At 53.0% G+C, this 26,728-nt stretch overlaps 8 protein-coding genes across 8 annotated transcripts; 5 read left to right on the plus strand and 3 right to left on the minus strand.

The window, feature by feature from the left end:
- Window positions 1–5,207: 5,207 nt before the first annotated feature.
- Window positions 5,208–8,666, plus strand: J4E78_001835 (uncharacterized protein; the record flags this gene model as incomplete). Its single annotated transcript, XM_049362488.1, has 1 exon — window positions 5,208–8,666. The coding sequence occupies one exon, from the start codon at window positions 5,208–5,210 to the stop codon at window positions 8,664–8,666; it is 3,459 nt and encodes a 1,152-aa protein (XP_049225080.1).
- Window positions 8,667–8,933: 267 nt separating this feature from the next.
- J4E78_001836 (uncharacterized protein) lies at window positions 8,934–9,790 on the minus strand (the record flags this gene model as incomplete). The annotated part of the gene is made up of 4 exons (XM_049362489.1): window positions 8,934–9,044; window positions 9,107–9,400; window positions 9,456–9,565; window positions 9,622–9,790. 4 exons carry the CDS (start codon window positions 9,788–9,790, stop codon window positions 8,934–8,936), a joined length of 684 nt encoding a protein of 227 aa, XP_049225081.1.
- A 1,456-nt stretch (window positions 9,791–11,246) lies between these two features.
- Window positions 11,247–11,938, plus strand: J4E78_001837 (uncharacterized protein; the record flags this gene model as incomplete). Its single annotated transcript, XM_049362490.1, has 4 exons — window positions 11,247–11,250; window positions 11,322–11,329; window positions 11,383–11,591; window positions 11,641–11,938. The coding sequence occupies 4 exons, from the start codon at window positions 11,247–11,249 to the stop codon at window positions 11,936–11,938; spliced, it is 519 nt and encodes a 172-aa protein (XP_049225082.1).
- A 106-nt stretch (window positions 11,939–12,044) lies between these two features.
- On the minus strand, window positions 12,045–13,184 carry J4E78_001838 (uncharacterized protein; the record flags this gene model as incomplete). The annotated part of the gene is made up of 1 exon (XM_049362491.1): window positions 12,045–13,184. One exon carries the CDS (start codon window positions 13,182–13,184, stop codon window positions 12,045–12,047), a length of 1,140 nt encoding a protein of 379 aa, XP_049225083.1.
- Window positions 13,185–13,971: 787 nt separating this feature from the next.
- Window positions 13,972–16,095, minus strand: J4E78_001839 (uncharacterized protein; the record flags this gene model as incomplete). Its single annotated transcript, XM_049362492.1, has 3 exons — window positions 13,972–15,767; window positions 15,823–16,015; window positions 16,069–16,095. 3 exons carry the CDS (start codon window positions 16,093–16,095, stop codon window positions 13,972–13,974), a joined length of 2,016 nt encoding a protein of 671 aa, XP_049225084.1.
- A 645-nt stretch (window positions 16,096–16,740) lies between these two features.
- J4E78_001840 (uncharacterized protein) lies at window positions 16,741–18,929 on the plus strand (the record flags this gene model as incomplete). Its single annotated transcript, XM_049362493.1, has 3 exons — window positions 16,741–16,826; window positions 16,879–18,231; window positions 18,281–18,929. 3 exons carry the CDS (start codon window positions 16,741–16,743, stop codon window positions 18,927–18,929), a joined length of 2,088 nt encoding a protein of 695 aa, XP_049225085.1.
- Window positions 18,930–19,547: 618 nt separating this feature from the next.
- Window positions 19,548–21,019, plus strand: MET2 (homoserine O- acetyltransferase; the record flags this gene model as incomplete). Its single annotated transcript, XM_049362494.1, has 3 exons — window positions 19,548–19,742; window positions 19,804–20,850; window positions 20,906–21,019. 3 exons carry the CDS (start codon window positions 19,548–19,550, stop codon window positions 21,017–21,019), a joined length of 1,356 nt encoding a protein of 451 aa, XP_049225086.1.
- Window positions 21,020–24,201: 3,182 nt separating this feature from the next.
- On the plus strand, window positions 24,202–25,752 carry J4E78_001842 (uncharacterized protein; the record flags this gene model as incomplete). Its single annotated transcript, XM_049362495.1, has 3 exons — window positions 24,202–24,405; window positions 24,456–25,351; window positions 25,401–25,752. 3 exons carry the CDS (start codon window positions 24,202–24,204, stop codon window positions 25,750–25,752), a joined length of 1,452 nt encoding a protein of 483 aa, XP_049225087.1.
- Window positions 25,753–26,728: the final 976 nt, after the last annotated feature.

A 26,728-nucleotide genomic window follows, 5' to 3' on the forward strand; every position in this document is an offset into this window, starting at 1 on the left:
GTGGGTCATGATGGTTGAACAGGAATACAGCTAACAATAACGCTTAGACTCTCTGTCTTGGCTTGAGTTCTCCGACGCGACAGTAATAACGTTCTTAATCCCAACTATGACGGCCATTGTATGCTTCATCTGGTTACGCGAGCCATTCACGTGGAAAGAAGCGCTTTGCAGCTTCGTCGCATTCTGCGGCGTTCTCTTCGTCGCGAGACCACCATGGCTTTTTCCCGCTGCGCACTCAAGGCCAATAGCCGATGATTCGGACGGACATGCGCCATTACCATCAACTACCGCCGAGCAACGCGCTCTGGCAATCCTCATCGCAATTCTAGGCACGCTTGGTGCTTCGACAGCCTACGCAACTATCCGAGTGATCGGCAAGCGTGCCCACTCGCTCATCTCGGTGAATTACTTTTCTCTCATCGCAACGATCGCCTCGTTCGTGCTCATACTGGTTCACCCTTCGTTACATTTCGTCATGCCCAAAACGCTCGGTCAGTGGGGATTGATCGCCATTATTGGGCTCTTCGGGTTTCTGTTGCAATTTCTCTTGACGGAAGGCCTGCAGAGGGAGAAAGGTGGAAGAGCAACAAACTTGACGTATCTGCAACTTGTCTTCGCGCTTGTTGTCGAGAAGGTGATCTGGGGAACTACGCCGCCTGCTGAGAGCTTGGTGGGAGCCGTGCTTATCATCGGAGCGGCGATTGCGGTCAGTCTGCAGAGGTCGAGTGGGAAGGATGATAAGAAAGCTGAAGTTATCGAAGAAGAGAGGAGGCTGTTGGAGGATGAGAATTGAGCTAGAGCATATTGGGTATATGCGAGTGTATTATTATCATGTACATGCATTTGCATGACATGACCTAGATTCTGCTTCCATGCTTCACAACACTAGAACTGGCCTGCTATTGGGTTTTCACCACCCGACTGTATTGGGCTTCATTGCCGACCGACGCTGGAAAGTAGTCTTGCGGCTGATGCAGCACCTGTTCTTACACCGATGATGACGATAAGGGCAGAACCACTCGCATGGTGCGTTATGTTGCAGTAGATATGATCTGATGATAGACCACTCTACTGGCAACACTGGTGCCACGGCAGACACAGATCCGCAGCAGCCTGATCAGCGTCGCCGCTGTACCTATACCATGCGTCAGCTTCTACTGACGGGCTCATGACTCATTGCGCTAGATCAGGCTTTGCGCGCAATGCCGAGTTTAAACCGCATCACCCTCATCTCTCGAATTGACATCACTGCTCGCTCTTTCTTCGTCTGTTCCTTGTCTCACAATGTGCTCTTCGCTTCCATTCATGCTCATGTCTATGTTGTCGATCTCATGCACAGTCCTCCTTTTGCCCTTCCTCTCAACATGCGACAAACGAAGGCTGTCTGGCAAATTCTGGCCCGAATTGTCGTTTGATGGCTTGATCGATGACATAGCTTTCCTGGCTTTACTGAGAAAGGGCTTGAGGATAGGTGCGTTGACAGCTAAGATTCCGACAAACTATGGCAAACATTAGCAAGGTCCTAGTGGCCTTAAAATTTGAAAGGCTCACTGTTTCGCGGATTGACCAAATGGTGCCAACGTTGATCTGGGAAACGTCTTGAAGGCACAGGATGCAGCGGAGCAATGTTGCTGTCATCATGAAAACACCGGTGCATAACCAGACTCCGTACAGAAGCTTCCTTCTTAATGGTAGTCGGACGTTCCAGAGTAGAGGTAGCGGGATATACAAGATCATGAGATCGGTGCTGGATGATTGTAAGTATGGTACAGAAGTGGACAGGCTCATTTCTAGGGCTACCCACGTTACATTTGTAACGACCAACGCCAAATATTTGGATATGTTGAGCGCGCAGTCATCACCTGGATATGGATATATTTGCCAGAGTCGATAGATAGGGTGACAGTGTGTGAGGAACACGATGATAGTAGCGATGTAAGCTACAAGGCATACTGCCCCAGTAATCTTGACGAGATTATGTTGCTGGAGATTGAGCCTATTGCTATCAGCGGGGATCAATCTAAATTTGTCAAGTATACATACGTGAGCCTCCTGTAAAAGAACAGCATACAAGCTTTTACTGTGGTAACAGCCTATTAGTATGGCCACATGGCCTCGAGTGCTCCGTTACCAAAGCATTTACGTACAGCACCATATCAGGGTTGTATATAGTATCCACCCTGCGAGAAGGTATTTACTACCCACAGTAACACGTTGGCTTTCCTCAGGTGTAAGTTGCAACGCGAGTTCGTTACTCATTCCAGTGATGGAGCCATTCTGGCCGATGAGCTCCAGCATGACAAGTTCAGCGGTGAAGAAGAAGGCGCAGAGTACGGCGAAGTAATCATCTCCGTCCCAACGTAGTTGGATCTGCCAGCAGCGCGCTGTAATTCGAAGTATTATAACGACAATACCAATTGCGTATTCGGTCCATGCTTCAGTCGTGAAGGGATTAGACATGCTGGCGAGACAAGCATCGACAGTTGAGGGTCCTCTCGCTCGAGATCAGGGTACGCCGAGCAGCAAGGCCCTTAACATTGAGTATCATTGTAAAAAGGAATGCCCGAAAAACGAAAGCTATACGATACACGACGAGAGTGGAGGCTTTCAATCGGGCGCAGGTGACCCATGACGGTGCAAAGCGATTGGTGTGGGTGCCTTTTCGGTTGAGAAACCCGCCGGGCGCAATAAGTTGCCGCACTTCCTCGAATGATCATCCTTGTGGTAGTTTGGTGATCTCGGGGTGCTGGCTACCAAGATCGCTGTGAAGATCTAACGGCCCGATTCCTATCGCAACGTCGCGCAATTGGTTATTGAATTGCTTTTTGACATTTTACGATCTTGTCCGAAGGTAACAAGATGTAGTTGGACACGAGACTGGAAAAGAGCCTGGCTGACATACAGCCTTCAGCCGTACCTGGCGGTCCATGCCTTAGCGGCGCGCGGCCCACGCAGATAGGGTTGTGTCAAATGTGGATCTTGAACTCGTACTCAGCTTCGCAAATTCCCAGATGAGAGTACTGCAGAAGCGCATATGCGCAAATACTACGTCACTGTCAGTACAGTGGCTTCTCTAGGCACAAAAGAAAATTGATGCCGGGAGCACATCCAGACTCCAGGTCTAAGGCCTAGCGCGAGATCCGACCCTTGTCCAGTGCCCCACCTAGACACATGTGAACCGAGGCCCTTGCTGCACAGCGTCCCGTGCCGTTGTACGGGACTGCGAGGAGCGGGCAGCAAGACTCGCCCTTAGCTGAGACTCGATAGACGGTGCCCTGTGGCTTCCTCTCACAACACAGCGCCCAGGCACGAGGAGTGCGACGGATCTTTTCCCCACAGATCCGATATAACTTCTCGAATAAGTCTTGAAGATGCCAGAGGACGCAATTCCAGAGCACCATCGCAGGGAGAGAACATGCCCTGTCAGCACGCCGTCCAACTACATTCCGCCGTTCCCTGGATATTGCTCCAGATTCCAGGCAACAATGAATGATCTCGTCATGGCCATGATGGGAGCGCAGTACGACTCTGTTACCGGGCACGACGGTATAGCCGTTAGCAAACTTGAGGAGTTCTTGAGTAGAGGGCCAGAGTCAAAGCGCCCGTCAATTTGGGAAACAACCTCCGTAATCGACAAGAGAGGTGCCTATAGCATCGCCGTGATCGCATATTGGCGCAGCGCAGACTTGCACAGAAGCTGGCAGCAGGAATCTGGGTTCGATACTTGGTGGCAGAGTTCAGACAGGGAAAGAGATGGGCATGGGTGGTTCCAGGAGATTCTGTGTCCAACGATGGATCGTTTTGAAACAGTATTTTCAAACCCTGAGAATCCAGAAGGAGCGGCCAACATGCAAGAGAGTATCTCGGGCGAGTTGGAACAACACGCGTATTGGGGTAGCATGCGGGATCGCTTAGCAGCTGCTCAAGACAACAAACTCGAGGGCGATAGATGGTGCTCTAAGGATGGCACCGCGAATGGCTCGAGTGATGATGCAGATTCTTCAAAACGTGTCCGTATATCCGGCAGGCCCAATCTGTGCGTGATTCGATCAGGCCAGGATTGGTCCGACACGCTACCAGGAGAGCGCAAACTCTACCTCGATACAATGCATCCGGTGCTCGTCGAGGGGATGGAGTTTCTACGTGATGAAGGGCGCGAGGTTGGATGTTATGCGATGAACTTGTGGGATGTTGTGGATTCAAACTCGTTCGAGGCGAACAGTGAAAGAACGTTCGGTTTGGGCTATTTCGATGACCTGGCGTCGCTTGAATACTGGAGTAAAAGCCACCAGACGCATATCAACATCTTCGGAGGCTTTCTGATGTATGCGAAAAAGCTGAACAATGTATTGTCTCTCCGGCTGTTTCATGAGGTTTACGTGCTGGAGCCGGACCAGCAATTCTTCGAGTACATTGGGTGCCACGCCGAGACGGGGATGATGAATGCGCGCCGATCTTGAAACCTGTAGGTAGGTTGTTCGGAACGATACATTCATTGACAACCTGTGGTCAGCGTTGCAATTGAGGATCGTGAGTATTGAATGAAAGTTGCCATCGCGATTTTGGTACTGAGAGTGAAAGGTTCCCCAGAGATGAAATCCGATAGGGCGTAGCGCTGTTGCCTTATCGCCTTATCGGCGTCGTGACGCGACTTGGTACGCGTCAAGCCTCACTGATATCCATCAACAGAAGGCTACGCACAACGACCCTATCAGCAATGCCATCTACAGCAAAAAGGAAAAGCGTCTCATGTGGTGTGGGCAGTTCTGGACGACCGGGACCAGTGAAATGGTGACGCGAACAAGCGATCACGCGGGAACGTACCCCGCGAAACATGATAAGCGGCACGGAGCTTACGCGGGGATATGGCGACGCCATCACTCCCTGGAGGCTGCCTGGCCTTCCATCGCCTTTAGCTGTTCTCGATCTTCTCTTCAATCCACACGCTCTTCACAGCATTGCTCTCGTCCCTTGAGTGCGCCACTGCTCCCAGCGCCATTTGCCGGCTATTGATGTAACCACTATCCGTTCACCTAGGCTCAGCTCCGAGGAGCTGTCGGTGCCTTGGACAGCAGACCTGCGATAGGTATCACGGTATGTTGTACTTGCAATCATGTAACCCTCCATCTCTGACAAGCCACAGAGCTAAGACTCTCGGTCTACCTCCTGCATCCCTTGTCCCTCCGATCCCCCTGACGGCTTCCATCATGACTTGGTGGCGCCGGGACCCGACACTCGCTCCTTTCCAACGCTATGCGCAACGCATCCTCCGCTCCGACGACGCGGCCCTTCGCACGCGGTGCTTCTCGCGCACGCCCTCCAAGTCAGCACAACACGAAGACAACAATGGCAACAAACGTCCATCCGGCATGTCCAACCTGGAATGGTTGCAGCTAGAGCAGTACCAGCAATGGCGAAGGAAACTCATGAATGATCCATACGAGGCCATCTTCGGGGCCAGCAACGAGAGGTTGAGTGGCAAGGGCAACAAAGACTGGGAATGGCTTGCCAATAGCATTCCTAAGTGGATGTTGAGAGAGATGGAGAGCCACGACGATAACGCTTCGCCGCCGAAGCAAGGCAAGAGTCGCAGCATCGATCCGAACTACCCGCGACGGGTCAAGATCGATAGTGAAGAGCGCGATATCCGTAGGGAAAGAGAATCACACTTCCCCCAACCGTCATCCAGGACAAGACTGCTCCCTGACGACCCGACTGGCATTGAGTCACCCTCTGATCTCAGGAGGCCGCGAGAGCAATCTCATGTCAAGATTGTTGGCCGCCATTCAGGATTATCGACCGAATCTACAACAAGCGCACCTAGTGCCACAGCGCAGGACTACGAACACGAGCAGCCGACGCGACCGAAGAGCACGGAGTCGTTTGAAGAATACATTGCGAAAACGAAAACGGATGCGGCTAAGAAGATCGAACAATCCAGCACGGCCGCACCCAGTAGAGAACCTTCCTTTATGGACCGCTTCCTGACAGAGAAGCCCGAACACGAAGACGCGCAACGACACGGCACGGCGGAGACAGGCAGCTGGAGAGAGACCACACTGCAAAGGAGGATACCAAAGGACGTCGTAGCAAAGCCTGATGCCGACTCTGCGCCCATGGCAAAGGCTGGTGACGAGTCGTCAATGTCAGCATCCTCAACTGACGGGACCCACGAGCTCTCCTCAGAACCACATATGCAGGAAACCCTCCCGTCGCTTCCTCCAAGCTCAGGTCCTCTACGCACGAAGCAACCTTCCACGCAAGAACACATCCCACCACAAGAGACACCCAGTACACAAGGCAGCGTCACATCTATGAGGTCAACGTCAAAAATCTTGAGCCAGTTGCCCAAAGACGACTTGGACTTCTTGAGTGCGGAGGAGATTCGTGCGAACATGGCCGCAAGAAGGAGCAAGGTCCTGGACGAAGAACGTAGAAAAGCGGATCGGGCTAGATTGGAGAGCACTTTCGAGAGCACCCCCAAGGCAAAGACCGGTATGGATCCGATGCTTGAGTCCAAGATCATCAATGACCAATACGTTCGTCGAATCGAACGCCAAATGCAGCGGCCAGAGATCTCGTTTGATTCACAAGAATCCAGTGAGCCCAGGACAACTACAAAGATGGACGAAACCCCATACAAAGCAGACGAAAGCCAGTTGGAGTCGAGCGTCGAACGGATGAAGTCTTGGCTTGAAGAAAGCGGTGCAAGATTCTCTAGTCTTTTCTGGCAAGACCCGACCGAAGAAGCGGATGCGAAGAAAACCCGCTTGTTCTTCGACAAGATCCTAGCACGTATTCGCAAAGGTCGCACGACGATGAAGCAAGTGGTCGAAGACCTAGAGGCAGACATTCCAGCATCTAAACCTCTCTTGAGGCGTATGAAAGCGGATGAGGACCTCCTGGACTCTGCTATCAACACTCTACGACAACGCTCAGAAATCGGAAAGCTTCGTTCATTGACGCCGAAGAAAGTAAGGGCAATTCAAGAATTGCGTCTCCGGTACCAGAGCACAGACAACGACCTTAATAAGGCATACGCCTTGCTCCAAGATCTCGGCGACTCGGACGCAACAAAGAACGCCTCACCAGCGTTCAAAAGGCGCCTGAGCATTGCGTCGAAAATTACCCAGAAGAACGCTCACCTTACGCGTTATCTCATCTGGAGTCTACAGGCCCGGCTCGAGGACCCGGAAATTGATCAGAGCATGCTCGCAAACTACAAAGCTGTTGCGAACAGTTTGCTAACTCTTAGAGATACACAGATGGCCCTATCTCGATTGCTGGAACGTGCCATGCTCGTTTACGGTGTGGCTCCACATCTCTGGGAGGACATTAAAATCTTTCCCGACACCCCAGCTCTGGAAGTTCCGCAGGACCGTGAGCAGTCATCTCAGACCAAGACGTCTTCCGCTATGAGTGATGCCGACAAAGCCCAGCTTCGTGCCAAGGTAGCTGCTGAAGAACGTCTCGCCCATGAGGTCGATGCACAGAAGTCAGCTATGCGTGGACTCTCAGATGATGGATACGCGCGTATGCCGAAGGCAACACCGAGCAAATCGTTTGAAGAGCGAGGACCCCTTGCACACAGCCTGTTTAGACCATTCGGACCCGTTTTGGAGAGCTTAGAGAGTGAAACGCCATCTAAGATAGGCGCAACAGAGGCCGACGTGAAGGTGACCCACGAACGTGACGACTACGAACTGGCTGATAACATGCAAAACTCGAACGAGGATAGGTCTGGTCCTGTCGCCACTGATCACGAGCAGCCGGCCTGTCCGGTTAAGGAAAGCAGATTGACTGAAGATCATTACGTGAAGAAGTTTGACATGTTGAAGGAGGATCCTACAATGGACGACGCCTCATATCACGCCAGTGGCACAACTACCGCAGATACCGTGCGCGGAGAAGAAGTCACAGCAATCGATGCAGCCCCAAAAGCTACACAAGAAATCTTTACCGCTGACCACACTACTCCAACGACCGAACATGCCACAGTAGACCCGAAACCGAGCATTGACGATGCTGTTGGTGAAATACCTCAGTCAGGCGCATCATCGCATTCACCAGAACCGGGCTCACCAACGATCTATACAATCCTTTTGCACGATCCGCACAGCGGCAAGCTTTCGCTAACCACCTCTACAACAACGGAACCCCATAAGGCCCCTCCTATAATACCACTACATGAAGCGCTATCAACTCTCGAAGAGCCCGCTAAGTTCATTCCGTACATCGAGAATGGTCTTGAGATCGTCAAAGCAAACAAGTATTTGCTCGTCTTGCGCGGCGGTCTCAGTTCCACAGCGTCTACCAGACCCTTCCAAACGGCCGATCCATCAACCACAATGGAGCAGAACAAGGACGCTGGCATCACAGGAGAAAGAACTTACATCAATCCGATAGATGGAACGGCACGCCTATCGCCTACCGGCTACGTTGGGCCAGAAGAGAGCGAAGAGCAACTTGAGAAGGATTTCACTGAGCGCAGGCAGGCTGCCGAGCGAGCAGTTATTAATCAAGAGAGCAGCACAGAACAAGACCGGAGCGGACGAACGACCAAAGATAAGAAGAGGGGCGGTAAAGCAGCGGGTATAGTCAAAACGGCCATCTGGGCCTCGGCACTATGCTACGTGGCCGGTGTGATTGGGGAACTTGCTAGTTAAGACGCCTTTCGCGGCATGGCATCCACTTCACGTGTCGCTCTTTTCAAACGACGTCTGTTCTGGGTTGCTATCATCACTTTTCGATTCAGCGTTCGGTTGGTGTTGGCGTTGGCAGGTCACCACTCCGGTTCAGATTATATACATATGTATATCACCTGCTTCGATACTCTGTTTCTCAATCTTACATATTCTGGAGGACCAAATACTTACTCAAAATGCCTTGATCTATCAGAGCAACCATACAGACTGCTAAACCACAGTACCGCTCTAGAGGGTCATACCCTTGAAGGCCCTCGCGATAAACGTCACGGCCCCTTCAATGTATTCGGGACGGATGTAGGTCAAGTGATAGAACTGACAGGACCCAGAGTCACAGACCTACATCTCATGGTCAGCATGGTCTGTCTCCCACCCTCGTACAACACGATTGATAGACTTACAGGATCGCCCTTTGCACAAATCTGCAGCACCTTTGCCTTCAGACCATTAGGGAACTTATCTCCAACTACGCCCAGCCTCAAATTTGGGTCTCCAAACATGACAACCGACTTGATCTTGGGGAACAGAGAAGTAGGCAGTCTGTCTGCAGCTCGGTGCATGATGCTTGCGCCTTGCGAGTAGCCGACCAGAGAAAAGGTCTGATTGGGGCAGGCGGAAGACTGCGCGGTCAAGCGCTGAACAATGTCATCGACGCCTTGCCGTCCACCAGAAATGATTTGCGAGCTGGCTGGGTACTGAAAGGAATTCAGTTGGTGATGCTTTGTTCGAAGCAATACTTGGATATCGTACCTGGACCGGATACCCCTGTACTCCAGACAGTTCCGCTGAAACGTTGCTCACAACAGGGTCACCAACGATGACGCCGTATTTTGGGAAGCTAGGCTCGCTGGTCCCGCGAGCTAGAAACATGGTCAATGTTGCGGTAGATATTTGCGATCATTGCACTGCAGCTTACCAACGAGTATCTCGTAGTCGGAACATCCTCTGGGGACATCGCCAGGAACGATTGGAACCGGCTCTCCGATTTCCACACCGCTACCAGGCAGCTCCGGACATTCCTCTTGGGCGGAAGAGGTGGCAAAGAATGCGAAGGCCAAAAGAGGAGCAATAGAAGTGTAGCGCATCTTCGTGGGCAGTGAACTTGATGTGCTCGTGTAGAACTTGTTGTTGCACGCATCTTGGAAGGAGACGAGAGTGCCTTATAAGTTCGCCCATCTCGAACGCAACTTCCATCCCTATCAAACGTCACAGGAAGACACGACAAGGTTGAGTGGCATTGTGTTGTTGAAAGATTGGATGACTGTGGTGGCTGAAATGGGACCTCGGCAACTGTGACATGTTTGACAAGGGTGTCGATGGTGTTGCGATCATCTGCACAAAACATCCTCTTGGCTTTGTGAACCTTTAATCTATTCGATTTTTGTACCGAGGCATGATTGCAGCCAGTTGATGACCAGGAATGAAGTATCATGGGGAGTTGTGTACGTTTGACAGTAATGTGTGGTAATATCATGCGCATTACACCAATTGCGTTCTTTCGAGTTGCTCACGGCTACAGATCATCAATCTTAAATACAGTCATCTTTTGTCTAGGTCGAAAGCAATGACCGTCAGTACGAGGTGAGTGCATGCCTGAGGTATCGATATGGCTGTGGTTGCAACCGCGAAGATTACAGTAAGCAACAGTTCATCGCCGTGGCGGGACGCCTAATCCCGTGGTCCCACGTCTTTCTGCATGGACGGGTGCAAACGACGACAATCCCAATCTAGCTTTCAATCACGGCAAGCCAAGCCCGATCAGACGCAAGGACCTGCGACACAATTCGATGAATCCAACCTTGAAAAGATCTCGTTCGCGTCGAATTGCCGATGCACCCCAGACAATCTAAGAGTCATGCAATCATACACAATAAGTTGCCGAGGTGCGTCGAATGCTCTACGAGCAGCTATTGGTGTTTCCAAAGTCTTCCAATGTCAGTCCAGAACTACCAGGAGTGAGGTTTAGGACAGGCCCTGTATCTTATCTGCTATCTCACACACCAACTTCTAATCTTAGGCTTTACTTTTCCTCCCCGTGTCTTGGTATAATACTACGTTCTTGGCCACTTGAAGAGAACCTCCTCAGGCTCTAGCTAATTGGGTGGTGGAGAGGAGTAAGAGCTGCCTCGGCTCAGGCAGCAACGTCGGCGAGCTGCTCATGGAACACACCAAGATATTGATAGTGAGACGGGATCATTTGCGAAAAGAGGAGAGTGTGGGTTGAGAAGGAGGGTTGAGCAGACCGTGTTTATAAGTATGAGGCATCTTCACCTCACAATCATCCGGCAAGCTTCAACAACGAGCTCCTTCTGTCTTTCACTCACTCTCGCTCTCTCTGTTCGCCTTCGCCTTCGCCTTTCTACGCCGTAGTCTCTTTACCAAACACATCTTTCGCTCTTACTTTCATCATGATGAACACCATCATCTCCATCCTGGCTTTGGCCATCGCCTCTTCTGCCACGCCTATCGCGCTCCCCAACTCGGGGTCTGCTGTGGTTGCGACACGCCAGATCTTCTTTGACCGCACCAGCTTGACCGAGAATGAGTTCTCCAGCCGTTTGGGTGGCGGATGTAGGGATGTCATCTTTGTTTGGGCTCGGGGATCTACCGAAGCAGGCAACATGGTAAGTTATCCGAGGGTTGGGTAGTTGTACCTTGGTTTAACTTGAGGGAATAGGGCTCTATCATCGGTCAGCCACTCGGCGATGAGCTGCGCCGCGAATACGGCGACGACCTGGCTATTGAGGGCGTCGACTATGCAGCGCTGCTTTCCACCAACTATCTTCCCGGTGGTACCGATCTCGTCTCCGAGCGCGAGATGCGCGGCATTCTTGAAGACATCAACAGTCAATGTCCTTCGGCTGTCATCGTCTGCGGTGGCTACTCGTATGTCCGCCCCTTCTCCAACTCATTCAACGACTAATCATGACCACAGTCAAGGTGCAGCAGTCAACCACCGCGCTATCGAGGATCTCTCCGCCAGTGTCAAGAACCAGATCGCTGGTGTCGTTACCTTTGGCGACACCCAAAACCGCCGTGACAACCAGCAGATCCCCAACTTCCCCCGCGACAAGCTCCGAATCTTTTGCGGTGGGCTCGTTCGCGACACGGTTTGTGACGGTAACCTCGCAGGGGCTGTTCTACTTCCTCATCTCAGCTATGGCGATGACGCGGAGGAGGCTGGCGAGTTCTTGATTGGAAAGATCAATGCGGTTCGTGCCGCTAAAGCTTAGTTTACTTTATGTGAACATGAAAGGCTTTTCTCGTGCTTTTAATTTCTAGAGGAACGCCTAAGGCTTAGGGGGGTAGAAGGGTAGAGAAGGCGAAGTAAATGCAAAATCAAACAAACAACCCCTTAACCAGCCCCTCAACAGCATCATATACCTGACCTTCCTTCTGCCCACCAGTCGCTCTCTCAGTGATCACCGGAATCTGATCCTTGCCCACTTTGTAATTTCTCAAATCGCTATCCAGCTCCAGATCCTTCACCAACTTCAGCACCCTATCACCTACCTTCTCCGCATCAGCCTTGGCATCACCAGATGCCGATTCGCCGATAAAAGGAAGCAAACGAGCAACTTGCTCCGCTGCAGCAGGGTCTTGAGCTTTGAGCTTGACCACATGTCCGAGAGTGAGACAGGAAGTAATGCCATGCGGGATACTATAAGGAGAACCTAGTGCGTACCCCAGAGCGTGTGAGAGGCCTAGACCGCCCTTGATGTTGTAACCCAAAAAGCCCAGGGAAGCGAAAGCAGCGAGTTGAAGCTTCGTGATCACATCTTCGTCTTTGGGGTTTTGCTTGTACTTTGGCAGGGCTTCGAAGAGGGTGGCCGCGGACTGTAGCGTTAACCATCTGGCAGGCATCTCGGTGGCGGTGGGATGGTATAATAGCTCGATAGCATGATCCATGGCACGGAGACCTGTTGACATCCACAGGCGCTCGGGGGTATGCAGGGCGAATTTGGCATCGTAGATTACGCAATGAGGAACGAGTTCTTTGGCTCGCACGCCTGTCTTGACACCATCGGATTGCGTGTAGCCAGCCATCAGGGTGCACTCACTTGCGCTGAGCGTGGTGGGGATCGCGATGTGGTATAGGTACTTTCCAGTCTTCTCGTTCAGACGATAGCTGATGGCTTTGGAGCTGTCGATCGGGCTTCCGCCGCCAATGGAGATGACAGTATCGATGCTTTCGTCTTTCTTGACTAGGTCGGTGGCTTCGTCGAGTTGGGCGACAGGTGCGTGTTCGCCGATCTTGGAGAAGGTGCCGGCGTGCTTGCTTCCCAACAGCTCTTCGACTTGCTTTACCAAGGGTGTTTTGCTAGCAAGTGAGTTTCCGGTGATGATGAAGGCTTTGCTTGACTCTTTTGGGAGGCATGAGAGGAGATGCTGTTTGACTGAGTCGGCGCCGTAGTGTAGTTTCTGGAGTTGCGTCGGTTGCCAGAGACCGGAGAGGGGGTGGTTCGTTGCGTCTGTCATCTTGGGCTTGGTTTTAGTCGAGCTGAGTCGAATGCTCAAAGGGCGTCGGTATTGAGTACCAGATGGGCCGATCCCGGTGGGTGTACAAAGCGGAGAGTACTTCAATGAACAGTGTATGGACTTGGTGACGATTGATCTAGTGATGATGGTCCCACGCGAGATGAGGAAACCTTGTTTGACTGCAATGTGAGATGGAGTCATAGGAAGAGGCTGTTCAATCTGAGGTTAACTTTGCGCATAGTCAAAGGCCGGAAGCCAACGGTTGTGAGGTCGGCTATGACGTAAGACTTTAGCGGGTCGACATTATGAGGTTATCCCGAGGTTCAGATAGCGGGGCACAGAAGATCATGTAAACCTATAGTGTGGTTCATTGATCACGATATTAGCGCAAATGTGAGGACAGTAGCATGAACATTTCAAATCGTAGATTGTAGAGCGGAGAAGTAAGCGGAGTGCTACCATCTCGCATCTCTAGACTATGGTACATTCATGACTCCACCATTATATCGTCCCTTCCACATCGTGTCCTGACCACCAGAGGATATCACTGTTTCGTTAATTCCGACGTGTACCAAGGATCCGTAAGGGTAATAAAACAAACGCTAATGTGAGAAGAGAAACCGTCGGAAAGTATGATACAGAGATGCTCAAACATGTGCAGGGACATGTACACGTCTAGACGTGACCTAAACCAGACCAATCATGACAGGATGCAAGACGCCTACTTTTGGACGTAACGAAGCGATCAACAAGAAAGACAAAAACCAGTGCTGGACGATCAAAGCATTTACTGCTTCTTCTCGCCCTCACCCTCAGGCTGCTGAGGCTGCTCGCTCTGGTTTTGGCTCTCGGAGCGGGCCTTGTGCATCTGGTCGAACAGGCTCAGGGAGGCGTTCTGGAGTTCGTCGGTCTTCTCCTTGATCTCAGCGGCGGTGGCAGAGCCCTCGCCAGACTGGCTCTGGGAGATGAACTCGCGCATGGAAGCGATCTTCTCCTTGATCTTCTCGGCCTCAGCCTTGTCGAGGCGGTCCTCGAACTCCTTGAGAGCCTTCTCAGTGTCGTTTACAACACTGTCAGCGCGGTTGGCAGCCTCGATGGAGTTCTTGCGCTCCTTGTCTTGCTCAGCGTACTGCTCAGAGTCCTTGACCATGTTCTCGATCTCAGCGTCTGAGAGACCAGATCCGGAAGCGATGGTGATGGACTGGTCCTTGTTGGTGGACTTGTCCTTGGCGTGAACGTGGACAATGGAGTCAGCGTCGATATCGAAGGTGACCTCAATTTGGGGTACACCACGGTGGGCCGGGGGGATGCCAACGAGCTGGAAGTTGCCGAGGAGCTTGTTGTCGCGGACAAGCTCACGCTCACCCTGGTAGACCTTGATCTCGACAGCGCTCTGGAAGTCAGCAGCGGTGGAGAAGACCTGGGACTTCTTGGTGGGGATAGTGGTGTTACGGTTGATCAAACGGGTGAAGACACCACCGAGGGTCTCAATACCGAGGGAGAGAGGAGTAACATCGAGCAGGAGGAGGTCAGTGACCTCACCAGCAAGGACAGCACCCTGGATAGCAGCACCAATCGCAACAGCCTCGTCGGGGTTGACCGACTTAGCGGGGTCACGGCCGAAGATGCTCTTGACAGACTCGGTAACCTTGGGCATACGGGTCATACCACCAACGAGGATAACCTCGGAAATGTCGGTAGCCTTCAAGTTGGCGTCCTTGAGGGCCTTGCGGACGGGCTCGACGGTGCGGGTGATGAGAGGGTCCATCATCTTCTCAAGCTGGGAGCGGGTGAGCTTGGTGTTGATGTGCTTGGGACCGGAAGCGTCGGCAGTGATGAAGGGCAGGTTGATGTCGGTCTGAGAGGAGGAAGACAGCTCGATCTTGGCCTTCTCAGCGGCCTCACGGATACGCTGGATGGCCATGCGGTCGCTGTTCAGGTCGATACCCTGCTCCCTCTTGAACTGGTCAACGAGGTGGCGGACGAGAGTGATGTCGAAGTCTTCACCTCCAAGGTGAGTGTCACCGTTGGTGGACTTGACCTCGAAGACACCAGCCTGGATCTCAAGAATGGAGATATCGAATGTTCCACCACCCAAGTCGTAGACAGCTACGACGTTGTCGGTGGCCTTGTCAAGACCGTAGGCGAGAGCGGCAGCGGTGGGTTCGTTGACGACACGGAGGACGTTGAGACCAGCGATTTGACCAGCATCCTTGGTGGCTTGACGCTGGGAGTCGTTGAAGTAGGCGGGGACGGTGACGACAGCGTTCTTGACGTTCTTGCCCATGTAGGACTCGGCGGTCTCCTTCATCTTTCCAAGGACGAAACCTCCGACCTGGGAAGGCGAGTACTTCTGTCCTTGGGCCTCGAGCCAGGCATCACCGTTGGTGTGCTGGACGATCTTGTATGGAACCTGCTGGATATCGCGCTGGACCTCAGCATCGGTGAACTTTCGGCCGATGAGACGCTTTGTAGCGAAAAGAGTGTTCTCGGGGTTGACGACAGCCTGGCGCTTAGCGGCGATACCGACGAGACGCTCGCCCTCCTTTGTGAAACCGACGACGGATGGGGTTGTGCGGCCACCTGTGGATTGGGTCAGCGGGATGGCCAATTTGGGTGAAAAACCAGATGAACGTACCCTCGGAGTTCTCAATGATGCGAGGAACCTTGCCCTCCATGACAGCGACGGCGGAGTTGGTGGTACCCAAGTCAATACCAATGACTGAGCCCTTGACCTTCTCCTCGCCGCCCTCAGCGTACCCGCGCGTGAACATAGCGGGGGCCCTGAAGGCGGGTGTGCGTCGCGCCGCCGAGGCCGCACGCGGCAAAAACTATGATGAGGTCAGAGAATGTCAAGTATATTTGGATGCATGCAATTGCTTACGGTCCGTGATAATCTTGAGGACAGCATTGTGGATGTGAGAGACGCTGCGGGAGGGGATGCAAGCGACAGAAGATTGGGTGCAGAGATGGATGGTGGGAGGGCGATGGTATATATGATGTAGTGATGGAAGCTTTGACGATGGACAAAATTCTCGGAGAAGATTCTAGCTCGTTTTGGTGTAAAATCGCCGCCCGAGGTTCCGCTGTTAATGTCTGTGCTTCCGAGTTGCTACGAACAATTGCGCATGCGACCTACCTCCGGAAGATGGGGCGAAATGCACTTTTTGCCAGTGGGCGACGCTGGTGGATGACGCGATGACGGCCTCTGCACTCTGTGTCATGGCCCTCGCCGTGCGTCGCTGTGCTCAGGGCTTGGCGCATCTCGCTCGCGTGTGGGGAAGATGCTTGACCATGGTGACGCCTGGAGCAGCGCGAGACACGGCGACTCTGCCAGCCCGCCCTACGACATATCCAACGCACGCCCACATACACCTAGAATCTACGCACCCGCTGCATCTCGCCCTCGAACCTGTCTGCAGCCCCTCCTGTCAAACCCTCTAGCCTTCTGCGCTTAGACAACTGTGACGTAGAGTGCCTGCTGCTGCCGCTGAGCCTCACCGGCTCCACCCAGCATCGCAGAGACATGCGGCCTTCTCCTGCCTGACCGCAAACTATGGCCGTCGATGACTTCCTGAGCAGAGACACCGAGACCTTTGTCTTGGCTCACAAGGCGTACTACCCGACCAAGATCCCCATCGCGTGAGCGCCAGCCAGACACTGCAATACCATGGGTCGACGCTGACGGGTGCAGACACTATCAATTGCGCCACTTCATCTCGTGCCCCGAACCAGATCTCGTCTACTATGCGAGTGGCGCCGCCGTCTACTGCCTCAATGCGGCTACACGAACACAGGCCCACGTTACTACACTGCCCTGGGAAGCGCGCTGCACGGCTTCGGGCTACGGCTACGTCTGCGTGGGGGGAGAAGAACACGGCAACTTCGCCGCCATCAAGGTGACCGGCTTCCCCCCAACGGATCCCTCCGACGTTGACGCCTCGTTGCCCTTGGACTTCCAGCACCGCCTGCCTCGCCCGCCCATACTAGGTGCAGCTTCGCGCGTACGCCTCGAGAAGATTGGAACCGATATCGTCAACTCCATATCCATACACAAGCTGCCAGCGGAAGGCAACGGCCAGGACGATGTTGTCGCAGTCCTCACCAACAACGACAAGACGGTGCGCATATACTCTCTTACACAGAATCTGGAGCTGGCAGTCATCGACCTGGAGTTCGCAATGAACCATGCTTCCATTTCCCCCGATGGCCAAATGCTCGTGGCTGTCGGTGACGCCCCCATTGGTTTCTTCTTCGAACGTACAGACTCGCGGAAGCCTAGCAATAAGATACGCGAGGGGCTGATGCAGTCGACGCCTCCCGTGTGGACGGAGCTACACAGAGTAAACCTCTATAGGCCCGCTCACTCCCATGCAGACGGCTATTTTACTACAGCTTGGTCCCCCTCAGGACGTCTCTGTGCAGTGGGATCAGAATGCGGCTACATCACAGTCTTTGATATCGAACTGTTAAAACTCGTCGAATACGGTGAAGACGCGATCCTACAGTTGATAAGTTCTACTAGGCCGGACAGTCGAACTGGGCCTGGCGCAGTGCGGACGATGCATTTCTCGCCAGCACCATGGGACTTCCTCATCTGGAGCGAAGACCAAGGCAGGGTGTGCATTGCCGACTTGCGAGCTGGCCTCAAGCTTAAGCAAACCCTCACGTTGGATCCGAAAGAGGAAGGTCTCGAGACAGTTGAGATAGCTGATTTTGACCTCAACCTCAGTCCTGAAATGCATGAGCTTCGCAGAGAAGCGGATCTGATCAGAAGATATCGACGCGCGTTAGACGGGGAAGGCAACACGACGACCGCCAATGTCGCGAATGAATACCTCGAAACTGACACTGAGCGACAGAGGCTACATCGACGGCTGGGTGTAGTAGAGTCGGACAACGATCCACTTGGCTTAACCGTGCGCGAAAGGCAAGTGCTTAGTGCTCTGCGGACAAGGCATAGGCAGCCTGAAGAGGCTCGGGATGAGCAGGAAGTAACGCCCCGAAGTATCAACTACACAACTTCTGAGCGACTCAACACTGTACCGTATGTGACCCATAAACTACTGCGGCAGTGTGAGACTGATGAGATGCAGGGAGCCTACAGCTCGAGAGGTAGCCGACGCGATGGCTCGCTTCATGGCAGAAAGGACTGGGCAGACTCACTCACGCAACTGGCTCCAAGAGCGCACAACACCTCACCGTCGGGCTTCCGTCATCGTCTCCATAAACGAAGGCACAGTCAATGCCCCAGCTGCCCTCACCAATATCACTGACTCTGTCCTAACCCGCTCGCCAAACGCGGTGCCGGCACACGCGCGTCGCGTGACCAACGAGCTAGTTGCTTCGACAGATGAAGCGTGGCGCACTGTTCAAGATGCACTGGCTGCTGAACAGGACCGCGCTACAACCCGCGCTACTAACGCACATGCGCCTGGAGCCGACAGCCATGCTACTGCGCCTGAACTTCGCAGCGAGCTTCGTCGAATCCGTCAACTGACGCAGGCACGTGAACGTCTTCGCATCACCCGTGCTGGCCAGCCTATTCTTGAATCCTACGAGTTCAGCCTGGGTCTCCGAGGCGCAAGCCGAACGACACATGATGCGAGACTGGGCGTACGGACGGCAGGACTCGCCATGAGCCAGGATGGGCGGACTCTGTATTGTGGCACAGAAGAGGGCATCTTCGAGTTCAAGATGAACCTTCACGTGAGGAAGGCGTTCCCTGCAATTACTCCCCGATGATCGAATTTTTCTCGCACTTGTGGTCGCTTCGGACTGGATTTCTTTGTATCGTTGGATTCAACGCTCTCGCGGTTTTAAAGCTCTTGCGGGACGGTCAGGCATTTGGTACGGCGAACAGGTTTTGGCGCACAGCGTGCTTGGTGGGGAGGATGGTAATTGTGTTGTAAGGCCAGCTTTGTCACATTAGGTATACCCGTATAATCAGATAGTCAAAAGCATCCAGGTAATTTCGACAGGCGTATTGTTGTGGGTTCTTTGTCTGAATCCGGGGTAAGGGCCCACGACGCCCGTAGTTCGGAGGCGAGATAGTGCGGGCGATGTTCGGAGCGAGGGAAAACTGCCGATTTGTTGTCGATGGCGCAATTCCAGCGGTGACTCCCCACACGACGGGCTAACGCAGCCGTGCACATGTCTTTGATGCCGTGTTGTGACACTCTTGACCTCTGCACTCGTACACCCGTAACCTGAAGCCCTCTGACATTTAGACTGCTTCGCTTCTGGTCTTGCTTTGCCCTACATCGAACGGTTTCGTCATCGCCTCAACGCGACGCCTGGAACTCGTGCAGCCCCGCCACTCGGCTTCAATCAAGCCGGTACCGCGGACGCAGAACAACTGCAATGGCTGGAGAGAGCTCCAAGAAGGCCAATGCCGCTGGCAAGGCGGCCGTCCCGCTCGACCTCGACGGCCACAACCTCCCGCCATCGCCCGCGCCCAGCTCGCCCCGCAATGGCCGCAAGTATGCCCTCATGACGGAGCTGGTCTACACGGAGAGCAGCGACCAGTACAACGCCAGCTCTGTGCCCATCTACCAGGTATGCGACACTCGAATCTCGCTCGGGTAGCAGGTGGCGGCCAAAAGGCTAACATGCGCAGTCCGCGACATTCAAGCAGGAATCCGCGACCGGAGGCGGCGGCGAGTACGACTACACACGCTCCGGCAACCCTACGCGAACACATCTCGAGCGTCACCTTGCCAAGATCATGAACGCCAACCGCGCGCTTGTCGTCTCGTCCGGCATGGGCGCACTCGACGTCATCACCCGCCTCCTACGACCGGGCGACGAAGTCGTGACCGGCGACGATCTGTACGGCGGAACAAACAGACTGCTCAAGTACCTCTCGACACATGGCGGCATCATCGTGCACCACGTCGACACCACAAACCCAGAGAAAGTACGCGAAGTAGTGAGCAACAAGACGGCCATGGTGCTCCTCGAGACGCCCACGAACCCTCTGATAAAGATTTGTGATATTCCCGCCATTGCTAGCATCGCCCACGCCGCGAACCCTACCGCCGTGGTCGCTGTCGACAATACGATGATGTCGCCCATGTTGCTCAACCCGCTCGATCTCGGTTCCGATATCGTCTACGAGTCTGGCACAAAGTACTTGTCCGGTCACCACGATCTCATGGCAGGCGTCATTGCCATCAACGACTCCGCGCTCGGAGATCGCCTCTTTTTCACAATCAATGCCTCAGGATGTGGTCTCTCGCCGTTCGATTCCTGGCTGCTGCTGCGTGGGATCAAGACCCTTGGTGTCCGCATGGAGAAGCAACAAGCAAATGCCATGCGTGTTGCCACATTCCTTGAGTCCCACGGCTTCAAGGTCCGCTATCCTGGTCTCAAGTCGCACCCACAGTACGATTTGCACTGGAGCATGGCACGCGGCGCTGGCGCTGTGTTGTCCTTCGAAACTGGCGATGTCAACATTAGTGAGCGCATTGTAGAGAGCGCAAGGCTCTGGGGCATCAGTGTCAGCTTTGGCTGCGTCAACTCCCTCATCAGTATGCCTTGCCGCATGAGTCACGCAAGCATTGACGAAAAGACCAGAAAGGAAAGGAACATGCCTGAAGACATCATCCGATTGTGCGTTGGCATTGAGGATCCTGAGGATCTTCTTGATGATTTGAGCCGCGCTGTAAGTCCTGTCCTTCTAAAGAATGGCTTCCGTTTAGTTGCTAACATGTCTACAGCTTGTACAAGCTGGTGCTGTAAACATCACAACCGATGGCTTCCGCGCTCTGGCAACAGAGGCTCCTGCCACGGCCCAGCCTACAGACTCTGTCCCTGCTCCAGCAGAGTCGTAAATACCCGTCTCTTTTAGTCACCGCTGTCCTGCATGCCATAGCAGGATAACGTGATACCTTTGATCCCCATGTTGAAAGACACATGTCGGTTTTACTTCACAACTTTCTCTGACCCAGTCACCTCTGTCATTGCCTCAATACAAGGCAGTGTTAACGTGATATTCGTCCAATTACATTAGATCAGCATAGCACATGCGTTGCTAGCGGGAGTTCTTGCGGAATAAAAAGATCTCTTTGTCGTTCAATGAACATGTACATCGATTGGTGCGCCTGTGATCTCTGTGACTTGGTGCGGCTCCGAATTAACCCGGCGTGTGCTTACTCGACTGACTCAAGTCGACAAGTCGATGTGTCGGCATGTTGCTGACATCGAACTCTACTGTACGGTCCGACGGTAATCCGACGATTTGTGCCAAGCATGACGCCACGTATCTATGGAAGATCCGGAGCCCCGTGCCTTCATAGCTCAGCGCACGCCAGCCATCCTATCAATTGGTACTTGAGCATCACAACCATTAGTCTATCCAATCATTCAAGTCCCATCAATTTCTTGCATTACAGCTGCCGATCCTACGACTTCCTTGCGCTCATCCAAAACGCGCCTCAGACATAGTCTCTCGTGCTATCGCAAGGTGTACCTGCCCAGGTGCACTTCTGAAACAGCCTCAGGCACGCCATCAGACTCGCCGTCCCAGAAGAAAGGAAACGATCACACCACCCTGGTATTACCCCAGACTTCGGATTCGGTTCAATTTTTGGCCTGGGGTGACAAAGCGAGGCTTCATCTCATTGGAGATAATGTCGTATCACCTTCTCTACATCTCCAGCAGCTTCATAATCTTTGAGACTTTGTGGTAGTAACTGCAAGCCTTGGTTCATGATGGTACAGCTCTTAGACTTGCCCCGCGAATTGCGCGATGCTATATACACAGAGCTGCTTCTATCATGCCGACCGCGTCCATCGTTAGAGGATACCAGATCAGACACCGGATGGTGCCGCATACAGGAGCCTGAATCGCCTTTCTCACTTGGCTGTCTAATCGCATCACAGAGGAGACCGCCTACATGTGCTAGCTTCCTGGCGTGCAACCGCCAAGTGAATGAGGAGATGATGCAAATTATCCAGAGAACGAAGCGGAAAGGGCTGCTTGCTGCATGCATGGATTGTTTTGAAGTTTCCGGCACATATCATTTTACGTGGCTTTCTGCGCCGCTCGTCACAACAAAAAGAAACGATCTTCGGAGGGAGCAAGACGGCGGGAACGCGTCATTTACTAATGTCTTGTCGAGCTGGGCATCATTCCTTCTTGCTCCCATCACAAGTCACCTTACAGGCCTGGGTAGCAGAGTACCCGTATCCAAGGCATACACGACGACCATGGAGCGGCTGTGGGTGGACATCAGAATATCTGAGCCGAATGTAACAGCTGAGCTTGCTCCTTACAACCGCACAGCTTGGGAAGTGTGTGCAGCGCTCAGGCACATATTTGAGCACGGCCCGGACCCCATCTCTAAGAGTCGAAAGATCGCTTCTATTGACGAAGTCGTCCTCAACGTGCTACCTCAAGGAACTCGACATGGTACACCTCTCATGTACAGATCAAGATCACTGTCGACGACATTGATACAAGAATTCCCTAAGAACTGGACAGATGTAATACGTGACCAGTTGGTCAATATCTGGGCCAAACTCTGGGCTGCAAATGAGTTCAACACGGTGGATTACCAGGCACGATACTATCGCATGCTGCTAGAGAAGATCAACAAAGTGCGCGTCTGCGTTGATGGAAAGACATTCAAGACAAGAGAATTGGCCATCGAGTTGAAAAGAGGGAGAGCGGAAATGAGGCGGATTGCGAGGAGGTAGCCAGCCATCGAAATAGTCAAGGGCTTTCCTTCCTTTCCTGGTCAAAGTGACTCGAAGCGGTGAGAACGAGCGGCCGGAGATGAAGCGACTGGGTAAAGGCTCTGTGCGCTTTCGATGTGTCTAGAAGTACAATCCATGAAGCAAAACCCGTTCTGTGGATTTGTGTAGATGCATATACATCGTACCTGACATACCTGACACATGCTTTGGGCGGGTTCATCAGCGCATGGGTCTCTAAGAGGCAAAAAGCAAGCTACCTAGGTATGCTCGCGGTTCCGCGTCGCTACGGGTGCGGCGTAATGGCTAGCTTGCCACGGCCTCGTCGCATGCCAATGTGCCAAATTGCACGCCCGAGCAGTGTTCCCGATGCTCTAGAAATTGCTGACGAGGCTTTTTCACGTTGAATCGTTCGCGAGCACGCCCATTGGTGCGATGCTGTCAGGGGTAATCTTAGCCTCGGTTCGGCACGCCCTAGTCTAGACCTGCCAGCCGGGCTTCGACGTGAACATTTCCTGACACAAAGGTCTTGTCGATCGAACACGAAGAGCCCGCACCAGCATGCCCTCTTCATGCGAGAACCTTTACGCCAGCAATAGCCTATGGAGATCGCTATCGATAGCGCCCCGCACACGCGCGACTACAGTCGGACGATAGGTACCCAAGTAAGGCAGACCATCGCTGACTACACCACGTTCAATACGCCCAGTGGCGTGCTTGGCACGGCGAGATACGTTTCGTGAAACAGGGCTCCGCGTGTCGCCCCTTGCTGCTTCAAGCTGCGCCCCTGCCGTCATTCGTCGCCATTGTCAACTTTACGAAGAGACTCCACTGCACCCCACACTCGGATTGGCCAGACCGTCGTCCTTCTGGCTCAGGGGCACAATGTGCCAGACGGCCCCTGCATGCCAACGTGTGTCGCGGATCGCATGTTAGACCATGATGGCGCTGCCAAAGGTGCGGGAGCGAATCCCCGTGGGCGCCATGGGTTTGCGAGGATTTTTTTGTGCGAAGGTGCAGATACGCGTGTTTTATATTTAAACATTGGGTGGGAGATCTTTACTCCTGACGGGAGTGGTTTGTCTTCGCTTGCCTTCATTACTCATATTACCTCACCTACCTCTTGCTTTTGTCACACTCTTTCCTCATCTTCTTTAGCATTCCTTGCTTTCAGTCTTTACAAAAGCTACACCAGCTCTCCATATACATCACTCGCTCACTCGCATTGACCATATCCTGTCCTTTGAATAGCATTACTGCTTAACACCACTTCAACTGCTGGACGGTTGCCACACTGAATCCGATACTTGCGGACAAGATGGCGGCGTCTAATGCTTCGACTACGAAGACGCTTCGCCCAGATAATATTGAGATACCACCACCTTCATCGAGTGGTACGAACAAGCCAGCAGAGGAGTTTGAGGGACCCATATCACCGCGGTCATGGCGACACCGTACTGTTACGTACCAGGTTCCTTCAAGAAGGGTAACCAACGGCAGCTTAGATGCTGAAGATTACTTTGTAGGTTTCTCTTCAATATGATAGCCTTGCATCTTACTAACAATCAACAGATCGGTCCTCGTGACATGTCCAAGCACAGCAAATGGCCATACTTCATGCGAATGCACGGCTCGGTCTTTCCAAAGATGATTTTACCACTCACAGTAGTAACTCTCTGGTCGACTCTCATCACATGCGTCTCTGAATTCATATTTGAGCTCAAAGTCAGCACTCTTCTTCTGACCGTTCTTGGTTTCGTCGTTGGTCTTGCCATTTCTTTCCGAACAAGCACCGCATACGAGCGTTACACCGAGGGCCGAAAGTACTGGAGTCAGTTGATCTTTGTTAGCCAAAACTTGGCAAGGACCATTTGGTACCACACTTCCGAACGCGAAGGCGACCTCGGAAAGGAGGATCTTCTCAACAAGCTCTCTGCGCTCAACCTTCTCAACGCATTTGCCTGCTCTGTCAAGCACAGGCTCCGGTTTGAGCCTGGTATCGACTACCCCGATCTTCGCGACCGCATTGAGTACCTGGATACTTTCGCCCGCGCTGCTGAGCTCGACATCCCCAAGCCAGGAGACAAGAAGAAGATCAAGGCTGTTGGTGAATACCTCGGTGTCACATTCGCCGAGTCGAACCCCCGCAAGAGGATCAAGCGCTCCAAGAAGCCTCTCGGCAACCTGTCTCTCGAAATCCTGAACCATCTTTCCTGCTACGTCCACAGCATCATCGACAATGAAACGCTCAAGGTCGGTCTCTACCAGAACCAAGCCATTACCGGTGTTGTTCAGCTCAACGAGGCCCTCACTGGTATGGATCGTGTTCTCCAGACTCCTTTGCCTATCGCCTACTCCATCGCTATCTCGCAAATCACTTGGGTCTACGTCATGATGTTGCCTTTCCAACTGTGGGATGACCTCCGCTGGATCACCATCCCCGGTTGCATCTTCGCCGCCTACATTATGTAAGTTTCACTCAATCCACTTCCTATAATCAACGCTGACAACCTCTAGCATCGGTCTCTCAGCCATCGGTCGCGAAATCGAGAACCCCTTCGGTCACGACGTCAACGATCTTCCCCTTGAAGCCTACTGCGAAGAACTCGAAATGGACATCGACACCATCACCGCGCAACCACCTCCCGCCGCCGCTGAATTCATGCGCCGCCCAGGCAACATGCCCATCTGGCCGCTCAGCCAGAAGAACTTCGAGTCCTGGGCCGGAAGGAGCAAGCAGGATATCCGCGATGCGCTCATGACAAAGACAAAGGCGGATATGGCGGTCCGCAAGAGCTTTGCTGTTGCGAGGGAGAGTGAGAGCGAGGAGAAGGAACATCATGGGTTGCAGCAGCAGCATGATGCGTAGTTGCAAAAGTAGTGGAGTTGTGCATTCGCATTTTAGAAGCGTTGGGCGCTGGACAGGTGTTTTTGGGTGTGCTCTTCTATCTTCCACCCAGGTTTTGCTTTCGATCTCACAAAAAGGGTTTCCGCATCCCGCATAGCGTGGATTTTATATGTGGCAATACTAGCCTTTATTACACTGTGTTACTGTTTTCTCAAGTCTAGTGCCTATTTGGATGGTGATCTTTGCTTTCGAGGTGCGGACTACCGAGCCATGAACCCGTATATTTTCATTGCTCCGAATTTGTACTATCGTCGTCGGATAACCCCGGTTGGTCAGCTATTGGTGACCTAGATATGGTGTTGAATGAGCGCTGTTGACTGTGGACAGACTGATGGACTATTGCAAGGTGCATGAAGACCATTTCTCCACAGATGTGGACATTTGAGATGGTTGCAACAAAGCGATCATACAGTTGGCATCAGATGAGTGTGCGCCTGCAACCTATGTGTGCTTTTTGTGGTGTTCGTCGTATAAGCGACGGCGACGGAACTCACAAAGCATCGTGCCTGCCCTAGGCTAGCGCGTGATGGCGCTTGGGCGTATGACGTCGCACCTACCCTACGCTTCACATCTGACGCTTGGGACGACTGCTCACATGCGGCCCAGGCCATCATTCATCCAAACGGCCCGTCTGCGTCAGGCGTGAACTAATGCACCCCTCTTACTTTGCGGGTCTGATATGCCTAGACCTGCTAGCATCTGGCATTTCTTTCACACTCTACAGCTGAGCTGAACTTGGCCAAACCTCACCCAGGCAACATCTTCAATGTCTGCAAACACAATGCCGGACCCACCGGCTACTTCGTCATCCGTACAGACAACCGCGACAGAGATTCCAACCATCATCGAACCAGAAGCAGACGCAGAAGAGCGTGGCCGGCTCAAGCGACGTAGGCAGTCGTCACAGCATTCTCCACGCCGTGCATCCTCACTATCT

The sequence above is a fragment of the Alternaria triticimaculans genome, assembly GCF_023758025.1.
Source record: "Alternaria triticimaculans strain BMP 0046 chromosome Unknown scaffold_2, whole genome shotgun sequence".
NCBI lineage: Eukaryota > Fungi > Ascomycota > Dothideomycetes > Pleosporales > Pleosporaceae > Alternaria > Alternaria triticimaculans.